Source organism: Peromyscus eremicus, chromosome 4 (assembly GCF_949786415.1).
Source record: "Peromyscus eremicus chromosome 4, PerEre_H2_v1, whole genome shotgun sequence".
Taxonomy (NCBI): Eukaryota; Metazoa; Chordata; class Mammalia; order Rodentia; family Cricetidae; genus Peromyscus; species Peromyscus eremicus.
This window is the reverse complement of record NC_081419.1, coordinates 16,773,728-16,786,336: the sequence shown is the minus strand read 5'-3', so window position 1 is coordinate 16,786,336 and position 12,609 is coordinate 16,773,728. Positions and strand designations below refer to the sequence as shown.

General features: G+C 42.4%; 1 protein-coding gene across 1 annotated transcript; it reads right to left on the bottom strand.

The window, feature by feature from the left end:
* Positions 1-1,169: 1,169 nt before the first annotated feature.
* On the bottom strand, positions 1,170-3,953 carry LOC131907700 (uncharacterized). The gene is made up of 2 exons (XM_059258821.1): positions 3,675-3,953; positions 1,170-1,832 (listed from the first exon to the last, which is right to left on the bottom strand). Exons 1-2 carry the CDS (start codon positions 3,951-3,953, stop codon positions 1,308-1,310), a joined length of 804 nt encoding a protein of 267 aa, XP_059114804.1. The 3' UTR covers positions 1,170-1,307.
* Between the last annotated feature and the right edge of the window lie 8,656 nt (positions 3,954-12,609).

Sequence of the window (12,609 nt, the reverse complement as noted above, 5' to 3'; positions counted from 1 at the left end):
CAAGACTGTATGAGAGAAATTGTGATTGATAAATGGAAGACAGTGATGAGTTATCACTTCTGGATCATACCCTCAAAGAGAGGGTAAGTAAGAAAACCACTCTGAATAACTGTTAAAGTTATAAATTTATCAAGGTAAGCAAAAATTAATAAATGCGAGTGAGGGGATATTACATAGTGGGGGTGAATGCACCATTACCCATCTTATCTTTCAAGTATTTCAATTTTATATAACTCTGAGTTGCTCAGTTAACGTAATTAACACAAAACAATTCAGATTAACACATTTTTAAATCGTTGGTAGATTTTACCTTAAGTTAGACTTAATTATTTAAATTCAAATGCAACTTTTTTACCAGCCTATATTTTACTGAAAAATTAAAATCAGCCATATTATAAGTCACAAGTTATCTAGCAAATCTGTAAGAATTTGACATCTGGTGAACTCATGTCATGAAACAACACCTGTTTGGTTATACTACTAATTCCATGTGCTAATTGTCTTCATGAAGTGGCAGAAAAGAAACAGTGTAGTGAACAAGAATATTAAGAAAAGAATACCTATAAAATGAGTATTCAAATTGTGCACATGCCTAGTAATCCCATTAATTAGGTTAATAACATGTTTAAAAGGCTGAGTGTAGGCCATGGAAACTGTGCAAAGGTGTAGAATAGCATGCACACCCTTTTCACAGGCTGCCTGTATGTAACATTTATCAGCCCAGCTTATTTTCTCCTTATCCTCTAAGATAAGTGAAAATAAATTCTAGATATTCGAGAAATATTGTCTTTGAAGACTTATTGAAACCTGACTTCCTATAACTGTTTTCAGATTAAGCAGAAAATTTTCATTTAATTAATTGTCAATACACCCAAATAAATTCAATATGCACTTATATATTTTTTAACAAATACTCTTTAGGCTGCCAGTGCAGATGAAAAACTAAAGTCTAATTCTAATTACCTCTCCCTGCAACTAATTTTACATATCTCTTTATAAAATTTTATATTATTTGTCTCTATAAAACTGTGTGTCTGATAGACATGTGCACACACCTTTCATCCTACTCAGGGCATGGCTTTTGAATACACATGGTTCCTACAAAATAAAAACTACTTTTCAAATCGACTTACCTTTTTTAATTTATTTCCTCTTAGGATTTTTTTTTTTTAGAATTAATATTTTATTGTCATTTATAATCAGATGGCAGTTGGGCATAGACTCTCTTCACACTTCATATTTGTTTGAAAATTTAAAAAAAGTTACAGGTTTAAACAGCTGGTGGCTGGTTCTGTTTTTCAGGATGATCAGGCAAATTCAGCAATAGAAGCTTCAAGCTTTTCCTTGTTAGCGCCAGAGAATTCACCCACCTTTTGACCCTTTTTATAAAACTGGAAGGTCGGCATGCATTTGACTTCACAGTCTGCAGCAATATCCTGGCAGTCATCCACATCTACTTCAAGGAACACCACACTGGAATACTTTTCAGAGAGGGAATGAAAGAAGGGCTTGATCATTTTGCAAGGTCCGCACCACGTGGCAGAGAAGTCCACAACTACAAGCTTGTCTCCCGCAGACACCAGGGCCTCTTGAAAAGCTTCCTCGCTCTCGATCAGCTTCACCTTTTTGGCTGTCGCCGGGAGGAACCACACGAGTTTCTGTAGAACCCGATGGAAACGGATGCGAGGCGCCGGACCGAGCTTGCAGCCGAGCGCAGCGCCCGCCTTCTCTTTATAGCGACAGGGAGGAGCACGGCGGGGCGAGGCGGACTGGGGTGCGCGCGGCGGGGACGCGCTCCCCAGCCTCCCGCTCCCGCCAAGGCGCCTCCTCCTCTTAGGATTTAATAAAGAAGTTCAACATCAGCTGAAAATAACACAACTATGAACCATCCAAGCAGCAGATTATTAAATGTTTTGTGAAATCTTCCGGGTGGGGTGCACAGTGGGGTAGGGAGTGTTTTTATTTAGATCTACCCTGCTCAAGTGCTCTGCTTTCCTTTCACATCATCCCTGGCTTGTAGAAGGCTGGGAACAGCTTTAAGAATGTGTAGAATGTAAACAGCCTTTTATTGTCCAGGAGGATGGCAGCTAAGGCCTGTGTGCTTGTCACAGGGCTGCAGCTCCTCAACTCCCTTTCCATGATAACGTGCTTCAGAAAAAAAAAAAAATTACAATCCCAGTACAATCCCAAAACCGATTAGAATTTGGCATACGCTTCCTTAAAAAGTAATCAACCCATGCTGTAATATTAGAATCTGGCTCTTAAGGAGTATATTAATTCCTTCCATATTTATTTCCTATTTCCTGGTGGGGGAAGGAGATACCTAACATTTCCAGTATTGGGGCTAATAGAACTTTCCTCCACAGCAACCCTAAATACATTTCTCACCTTTGAGGACCTAACGTGGTGCTTACGGAGCACATACACAGTCCTTGGCCACTACATGTAAAATCAGCTAGCTAGATTCATGAGTCTGTGCTGAAGACTCCACTTCAGCAGCAGATTTCCTCAGGCGTTTTCTTCTGCACATGGTACAAGTGCTGTTTTGTTGGATCACTCTTACTGGAATTCAGATTAAATTTTTTTAAAAAGCAAGTGATACTAAAGATTATAGGCATGCATCCTGGATGCCTAAAAACTTAGTTGTAGTTCATTTTATGGTACTCGATTGACTGTGACTAGCAAGTACCGGCTCATTCAAAGACAGTCTGCCATGCCACATTTCTTCATGATGGCATGGACAATTTTCTTATTAAATGCTGTGCAGGTGAATTAAGTCTCTGCTTAAACCTCTTCACCTTTTGGAGTCCATTCCACGCTCAACACTTGCAAAGTGCCTACCTCTACATTTTGCCTTTTATATTTTTTTTCATAAGTTACTTAGTCTTTCCTCTAAAAGGACATGGGAAGAGGAGTGGTTTTTATTCTGCAAGCACTTGGAAGCGTTGCTCTTGTTTTTACATGCCCAAGGTGTATGCATGTAAAACTTAAAAGTGTCAGGACAAAGACGCGCCCTAGAATCAATGAAAGGCCAGTTACCGCACTGCTGTGCAGATACCAAGCGGCCAGGAGAAATCTGGCAGAGGCAGAAGAAGCCAGAAACCCATTTCTACAATCATGGTCAAGTTATTTTTTAAACGTTTTACTTTGGGTCTACTGTAAATGCAAATTAACTAAGAAAACATAATGTGACGGAGAGTAAGCTATTCTTCAGGAAACCTAGAGAGTCACAGCCGAAATGGCAGCCCCACTGTCCTTAGTATATCCTGAACTATCTTTTAACATCCTACCTACATCTTGCTCTGCAGCCGCAGTGGTTCACACTGTGAGATCTGGGGTCGCGGATCCGGCTACTAACTGCACGGAGTTGGGCATCAAAGTTATGTTTTACATCTCTAGCTGGTAGAAACCCCATTTCAGTCCCGAGGGCCAGAAGGAACAGAGTGAAATCCAAGCCGCCCCTAAAATCAGTTTTTATCTCTAAATTACCCCTGCTTTGCAAGAAATGTTCGCCGGCACCTGTGCAAAACCGGCCGAGCCGCCAAGACTGTCCCTGGGCTGCAGGAAGATCTTTCAACCCCTCGGGTCGTGTCCATCAGCCCGGGTGCACACCGAGTGCCTAGCAGAATGCCTCTTTCTTCCTAGCACATCTTTTCTAGATACGTCCTTCCTACTTTACCGAAACAGTACATCCAACCCTCACTAAGCCCTTCAAGTCGCCTCCAGGTGCCTCTCTCTAAGTGCGATTCTTCCCCATCAACAGTAAGGCGATCTAAACTCCCGTCACGGCCTGAGCTTCTAGCCCAGTTCTGGAGGAGCTCGCTCCTAGATCCCTTACAGAAGAGGATTTCCCGCCGAAACGCATCCCGGCACATGGACAGCACCGCAGGCCGGGCACTCACCAGCTGTAGCAAGCCGGGGACTACGACGAGGGGCAGCGGCCGCAGGCGCATGGTGCCAGCTGGCGCGATTTCAGGAGCTGCGCGCCCTCGCCAGCCTCTCGCGCATCTCCACTTCGAATTGAGAGCCAAAGACGCTGGGGACCTAGTGGTCGGTGGGCGGAGAGGCCAGCTGGAGCGGCGGGAGGGAGGTGGGTAGGCGCGCCTGGTGCCTCCTTCAAGTGACAAGAAAGTGCGCCGAGCTGCAGGGTTCCAGTACGCTCTCTCAGGGCGCGCTGTGCCTCTGGGGTGAGAGGCTAGGGGGCTGAGGGTTTAGGGGTCAGGGGGACTATGATCGCGACTGTACTGGATGCGGGACAGCCAGAGCCTGTCGCTCTGGAGCTGGGCGCAGAGTTCTGCACAGACAGGAGCGTGCCCCGCCCAGTGACCGGCAGTTAACGGTACCTAGTGCCGGGTGCCCAGAGCAGCTCTGGCTCTGGCCTAGTGAGGCGGATGGGTTCTCCCTGGATTGATGCAAGAAAGATGCTCAATGACAGCCCTCAGGAAATTTGTGGGGAAGGTTACTCAGGGTCCCGGAAAGGCGTGAGGGCAGTAGGATGGGGTTGGGGTGGGGGTGGGGTCTTATGAAAGGGAAGTGGGCTTAGCCACATTCTCAGAAGAACACCTACCAATCTCGCCTGGAGTTTGGCAAGAAACAACAGAGCTGCTGGGAGGAATATAAGGATTTCTGGAGTTGGATACTTATGGTACCCTTGGGGAACTTCCAACTGTGCTAGTGGCAGGACGGTGAGTAAAAGATCTAAGGGTGCTTCGGAATGATGTGGACACCAGGTGTTTAGGAGACCCACAGAACTGTGAGCTGCCACACTGTAACATCTGTCCTGGGCTTAGGGAGAGGAGGAAGAAGAGAGGAAAGCCAGCCACTCGGAGAACCTTATGGAGGGCAATCTTGGAGGCCAGGCAAGGTTGCAAACCTCAACTCAGCCTCAACACAGCGTTCACTGTCTGCTTTGAGGGCTCCTTAGCCTTTATGACTGAGTGGAAAAGTTAAAGGCAATGGGCAATTGGTGGAAATCGAAGCACAACCCCTGATGATCCGTTACTGAACATATGGAAAAACTTAAGATCCAGAGAGGTTATATATCCAAAACAACTGGCGTCCTGACATCTGGAGACAAATAGCTCTTACAAAAGGAAACCGTGGAGGGAAGGAAACAGAGTTGCAACCACAGCCAAGCCTTAAAAAACAAAACACAGCAAAAAGAGCAGTTTGGGTTGCCTTTGAGACAGGAGAAAAAACAAAAGCAATTAAGTTGTATTTCCTTCTCCTAGCATCCTGGATTCCAAAACAAAGGAAGGTGGTTTGTGGATTCCTAGCGATCTGGGGTCAGGCTTAAGGCAAAGATGCCCTGGTTCCAGGTCTCTAAAGCAGGAGAATTGATAAGAAGAGGGCAAAGTCCTGCCCATCCTCTGCGTGGGTGTGCTAAGACTGTGAATGAGAGAAAGGATATTATTCCAGAGTGTTGTACAATTCCACTGTGACTTTGAAGCCTATTGTTCCTGAAGCTATGGAGGAAGTGTCCCTCCATACAATTTCATTCCTATGAGGAGAGAGACATAGGCAAGTATAAGCTATGTATCCTTCCTACACATTTGCATTTTCCAAGGGTGATTTTGGTGTTCTAGGGACCTTGTGGGAAAGAATACACCTCTGCCTTGCTTTAGATTTTCTTTAAAAGACAAATAATATCACTATTTGCTGCTACCCACACCAAAATTCTCCTTATCAATGGTTTTAGAGCTTAATTCCACCTCTTCTTGTGTTTCTCTCTCTCTCTCTCTCTCTCTCTCTCTCTCTCTCTCTCTCTCTCTCTGTCTCCCTCTGTCTCTCTGTCTCTCTCTCTCTGTCTGTGTGTGTGTGTGTGTGTGTGTGTGTGTGTGTGTGTGTGTTGCTGAGGATTGGACCTGACCTCACACATGCTGGACAAGCTCTCTACCACTAAGCCACACTGCCGGCCCTAGAAAACTATTTTGACCTAGAAGGATAAATATGATCATTTTAAAAATTGAAAGAGATTTCTAATGGTTAATTTCCTGGCTCTGAGTTTGGGGACACATTTTTATTTTATTTACAGAAAACTCTATAAAAGACATAAACTCCTCTTTGAAGAAATGAAGCTACAAGGACAGGAGGACAAAACATTAACCAGATGCAGCCCCTCATCTGGAGTCACTCATTTCTGTCTGAGCCTGACTGATTCACTTTAAAGTAAAGGCGAGGTGTCTTCTTAACTCACCTTGTAACCCTATAGCAAAAATGGTTTGTAAGAGGAACATATAAGATACAAACACATCAAATTAAGCCATAGTCCACTCTTAATTTATTTATATTTCTTAGAACGTTTCTGTTCTTGTAGGAAAACTTCTAAATCAAATTTAAAAGTGGAACCTAGAGTTAGAATGTGTTTTCAAACTATGTATTCTCACAAAGGATGTGTGTTGGGGTGGGAGATGAATTCCAAACTAGCATGTATAGGACATAAGAGAACTGTGTGGAAGAGAAGCCTCAAGGTTTTTTACTATTGATTTTGATATCCCCTGTTTATTTATAAAGTTGATTGTTTTCTGGATTTTCCAAATTTACTTTATAAATTATGAGAAAATGAAAAACAGGAGAAAGGAATAAGGCGGGGTTGAGAATGGAAAGGAAAGAGAGAGGGAAGAAGAAAAGGAGAGAGGTAGACAGCTAGAATCATTTTTCACATTGTATTTGTTCCTCACAAGCGAGAGGTTGTTACCAGGAAATATGCAGTAAACGAAGCATAGTAGTCAATACAGGAAGGAAGAAGCGCTGTTTAGCAGAGTTGGTGGAAATAAAGACCACTGTAACACCAGTGCTTCAGGAAAGAAGTAAAATGTTAGCTCGCTTAGCTTCCAGCAATGGCCAAGTTTAGTCTGTGTTCAGAAAAATGAAGAAGGCAACTCCATATTGAGACAGGGGAGGGAAGTGTGAGCAAAAGCAAAGTGAAGTGACTTCGAATTGCTGAGTGAGGAGTAAACAAGTGCAGAGTGGGTGGCAGAAACGTGTCAGGAAAAGGCAAGAAGAAAAGTGGTCTGCAGGCTAGATGGTAGAGCTGCACGGTTTAGATATAGTCTGCAGGGAGCCTCAGAACAACATCAAGGGGCGTAAAAATTTGTGCAGTGGCAACATACAGGATGCCTTGAGGAGGAGGTGGCTCAGGGTCATGGTAAGGGAAGCAAGGACCAGAGAAATGTGGGTGCAAGACCTGTGCTTCAGAATGGTACATTGAGCTTGATGTTTGGATATTTAAATTTTTCCTGACTAACTAGAAGACTTTTTATCACCATTTTCTTTGTCTTAGAATTACCATAACAATTTGAGTACCATATCATTGAATTGCTGTTTTAAGAGTTTTTGTTGCAGTTGAGGAAGAGTAAGAACAGTATTTTTTTATGTCAACTAGTAGCAGAAAGCTGAGCCAACCAATTTTTGCCACCATGTGATTCCATTTTGGTCTCTTAAAAAATAGTATGTGCATGGATAAGCTCAAGGCTTTGAGATCAGATTTGTCCACGTGTGGCTTTTCCGGATGGTTAGGGTTTTTCTATTTTTCCTCTGTACTTACTTTTTCATCATTTACTCTTCATTAGTGTCAATACCAAAAAGTGACAGAAAAATAATATGCAGGCTGGCATTTCAGAGTTGGAATGGACATTAGATATTATGCAACTTTCTCATTTTACATTTACGGAAACTGACTGTAAAGGTTATATGACTTGCTTCAGGTCATCTTATGAGACATGAGCAAGTCTGCAACTTGATTGAAGTCACTGAGACCCACAACAGCTCTTTCCTATCTATCATCCCACCTCAGGTATTATTCAACTCTCTGGCAGTTATAAATGTAGTGAACGATTGTGCCTCTAGCTAATAAGAAATGTGGGGATGATCTATAGATGCTAAAAGCTACAGAATCTATATCATTATCAGGAAAGAGATTCCACTGTACCAAGCCTGAAGCATTGATCTTGCAATAATTTTCAGAGTTGAGAGGTCAGGCGAATGGCATGACTTGGTGCTAATGTGCAGTCTCAGAGAAGTGAAGCCTGGCATTTAAGAAGCCACATACCTCAAGGACTAGGAGATTTTCAAGGAGCCTCTGGCTTCTTATGGTCTGGCATTTAGAAGCTCTTTGGTACCACTCTTAACTAAAATCCTTTTGAGTCCATTATTCTTGAGGAATCAAACACTCCTAAGTCACAGTTTACTAGAGTATAATGCTGTGTTGTATTAAATATTAACCCTGGTTGCACAATAGAGTCACTGGGGCCTTTAAATATCTCTGAGGGTAAGATTAAGAAATGATGGTTTTAATATTCCATCAGAAATCTGGTTTTTACTTGCCTCCCCTGGCTTCTTCCCTCTTTTCCTTCTCTTCTCTTCTTTTTCACATCAACTTGTGGGAAAACACTACACTGAGGCTTTAACAGAATGTCTTTAGAATCTGCTTATATCCTTTCTTCTAGAGATCTTGTTAAGGAGAAAACTAGGCAACTTATTGAATATATTGAGGCATAGGTGAAGGGGTTAGCAAGTTTCATGGCATGTCTGTGTCCCAACGCAAACCGAAATATTCACCGGAGTGAGGCTTCACATGCCCTCCCTCTGGTAGCAACACTCTCTTCGTTATCTTTTCTCCTAGATGTTCGAGGGCAGTCGTATGACGACTTTAACAGTAGACTTCAGTGTTAGCTGTATAGAGAAGCTAGTGGTAAAGGAAGTGAGGTGCAGGCAGGCTGAGATGGGCTGGCACTGACTGAGACTGGCCAGGCAGTTCAGAAGCTTCGTGATGTGCCAGCTAATGTGCGTCTTCACCAAACCAGGCAGATTTTGGAACATGTGGCATCATCTTTCCATGTATGATCCTATGCACTGTCCATGTACAAATACAGACGATCATTTAAGGGAGTGATAGCCTTTTTTTTGTACATCAAATACAGTGTATATTATTCCTGGAGTGATGTCTCAACATACTTCAGATATTGTTTCCTAAGTGCAGAAAAAGCAGGGAAGAGATGTCCACAGATGCCCACGCTTCCTGCAACCTGTACCTGATTGCCTGTGTCATATTGACAAGGCACATTGTTGCAAATGCCCAAGCATAACTCAACTCCAAGATAAAGGATGCCATAGCTAACAGGATTAAGAACTTCAAAGGATGAAGGTCATCTTAGGCCTTCCCATGTGTGCATGAGTGTAAGTCTGTTAACCTAGAAAAGCCATGAAAGTGGGCCTGAAAATTCGGGGAGAAAATCTAATTCCTAATCTTTGTAAGAGTCTGTTTCTCCATCCTACCATCACCAACTAAATTGCAGAAGGAATTTGAAGTTATCTCTTTAGTTTTATTATTTTTAGATGTCTTTTTCCATTAACAGGTACTTTCCTTGCCTATTTGTCCCCAATTTTGGTTTTTCTTTGATAGATCCTTGAAGACTCGCCCCTTGAATTCTTATATTAAGCTTTATAACATGCTTTGATGAACTGAATTTGTAACTCATAGAAGAATGGTTCAGCATCACATGAGATCTCTTCACTGTGTTTTACCTAGAAAGGCACGTGACTTTACTCCTTGTATATAAAGATCATCACTTATCAAAACATAGCAACAGATGCACACAGTAGTATGCGTAACTATGGCAAAGGGATGTCTATCATCTTTGCATAACTATGATGCAGTTTTGTTTACAATTAGGCTTTTATTTATTAACACAGTGCATTCTCAAACATGTGTGACTTTTTACCTATGCCCTAAATGGTATTAATGAGGATAGTAAGTTGACTTGCTTGCGTGTTCATTCATTCTTCAAAGGCTGCTGGCATGCTCACCCACTCACCGCTCTACTTTGGGGTCTTTTGGGGCCTTGGCATTAAGAAAGTGCTATTTCATGTTTTATTTCAGTCGGTGCCAAACTCATACCTTCCTACCTCCTCACAGAAATTGTGTTAAGGAAACAGTGGGTTGGATGTGCAGGCTTACTTTAAGAGGCAACTGGGATTTGATATTTTAAAATTCCACTTTCTAAAACTGTAGGGGCTTCTCTTTTCCTCATGCACTGATCTAAAATGAGTCTGTCTAATGTTTCTTGGCAGTAATCACACCCATGCCTTTCTCCACTTATTAGAATATCTATACTGCTATCTACTGGCCAAATGTGGCATTGCTTTAAAAAGGGTGGGTTTTTTGTTGACTTTTTTTTTGTTTTTTTGTTTTTTTTCTAAGCTAAATTATAATTATACTTCTTCCCTTCCCTTTTGCTGTATGACACTATTCCTGGGGAAATATGAACAAATGTCTCCTCACTTCAGATAGGGAAAAAATGACTGAGAAAGTGCAGACACCATCAGAGTCCAACTTGGTGAACTGATGTGTTTTTGTCGGCTTACTTACAGGAGTATGAGTGAGGGGTTACTTACAAGAGTATGGGTGAGAGGTTTCTTACACGAATATGGGTGAAGGGTTACTTACAGGAGCAGACGTGACTCAAAGACAGCTGCATCAGCAGATACCACCCCAGCGTGGCTGACAGCCCACCAAGTTGGGAAACCTGTAGTACACTGTGCAACTCGCAGGCTGCTCAATAGGTTGGAGAGTAATGATCCCTTAGTTTAGTTAGTATTAGTCTCTTCTGTGCAGCTCAGCTCAGTTTCTGTTCCTTCCAGTCTTCTCAGGTGGTCTCTGCTTCTTCCAGGCAGCTGGGCTTTTCTGGGAGTCTTCAAGGTAGTTTGGCTTGTCTCTCAGGAGGCCTTACTGTTTCTATACATACATGAAGAGGGAAGGACCTGGTGAATCTGGTCAGTTTCATGGATTTCCTGAAGCTATTTTGAGTTGTTTATCTTGAGCTTAATGAGCTTCCCTGCAGGATGCAATGTTTCAACTCTCCTTAGAAGCTTCCCTTGTCTCACCTTCCTTTAAACACCCTATCTTTAAATACCCTGTTGTTTTTCCTGCTTTCACATCCTGAATCTTAAAGAGTTTACCTCCAAGACAAAAGGTTTCAATCTCAGAAGAAATTGCTACACAGCAACTTTCCCACTCCTAATCCTTCCCACATCGCTCCCATTCATCCGCCGCCGTGTGTGTGTGTGTGTGTGTGTGTGTGTGTGTGTGTGTGTGTTTGTGTGTGTGTGTGTGTGCAATATTAATGTATCATGTGTGTATATATGTAACATGTAAACACAACTGCTGAATCCATTTAGTGTTATTTGTATGTGTATGACCACATGACATTGGATAACCAATTAAGGAGCTCGTCCCTGAGGAAGACTAATTCTCCCTCTCTCAGTAGTCACCTGTATTTCTTTGTCTATGGCTGGGGCTGCTGTGAGGTTTTCCCCTTCCACATTATCACGTTCGTTGACTGACCATGTTCGGGTCTTGTTTAGGCAGCTATATTGTTATGGTATCATGTGTGATGCTTTCCCTTCATTTCTAGGAGACCAATCACAGAGCAGATTTCCTGGTCCTCTGGCTTTTAGAATCTTTCTGCCCCCTCTTCTGTCATTCACCCTGAGGCTTAGATGTAGGAACTATGCTGTGGATTTATCAATTGGAGCTATACAACCAACTAGTAGTTGTTCTCTGCATTTTGACCACTTCCATTTTTCCATAATTGTCTTACCCAGTTGTAAAGAGAAGATGCTTTGTTGAGGGATGAGAATTACATTTAGCTGTGAGTAAAAAGGATAATTATTTAGAATACAATTTGGAATTGTGTAGGTCTACTAAAGTGGGAGGAGGTAGTAATTTCTTCTCTGTGATCCACGACCTCATTAGTCTCAGGTAAGATTTCCCTAATGTGATCAGGCCTTAAGTACAACTAGACAGATATTAGTTACTATCAAGGTATGAGGGCCATTTTTCTTCCTTAGGACTGTTTTGCAGTGCTGATCATTGCTGTAGTCCATTGGCGTCACAGCTGGCTAGGACTGTTGGTTGCTTCCATCACTTGGCAGCTTGCATAGCACCTTTTGGTGCTGTTAAAGCTAGGCTCATGGAAGAAGCTTTCATGTCAGTTCAAGCTCAGACTCTGACTCCTGTGTCTGAAGTGGATCGTTTCTTCAACAAGAGGTACTTACCTCCATCTTGCGGAGACAAACAAGGGCAAAATAAATAGACTATATTATTTGGGGAGTCTTTCGTACTCCCTTGATGATAATTCCAAAGGGGATTTCTTGTACCCTGTACTGGGGTTTTTATTAGATACTCTATGGCTCTGAGGTGGAGCATTGTCTACTTGATTCCTTTAGCTTCATTTAGACTACAAATGTATATGTGCACACATATGTCATTTTAGTGAAACAGAAATGTTTCTTTATGGCTTTTTCAAAGTCCTTACTGTTATTTTTCCTCCTCTCTCTCTCTTTCCTTCTGTATTGACCTCTACCCACACTCTTCAATAAAAGCCTCCATTTTTCCCTTTATATTATCACTTTATCCTTATTCTCCTCTCTCATGCCACCTCTACCACCCCTCATGATACAGTTTCTACGGCTAATTCTGGTTATGTAGTGTCTATTTTCATCGACTTAGGCTCATCTGTGTCTGTGGGACCTGGGATCTGAGGATCTAAAAGAATGGGGCGGACAACAATGTAATGTTGTAGACTATTTTACTTCACTTTCAGTATA

Bases quoted from the DNA above. Each gene is read 5' to 3' on its own strand.
- LOC131907700 (XM_059258821.1), bottom strand. From the start codon at position 3,953: ATGCGCCTGCGGCCGCTGCCCCTCGTCGTAGTCCCCGGCTTGCTACAG. The intron at 1,833-3,674 runs GTAGGAAGGACG...TTAAATCCTAAG, and splicing joins GGATGTACTGTTTCGGTAAA to AGGAGGAGGCGCCTTGGCGG.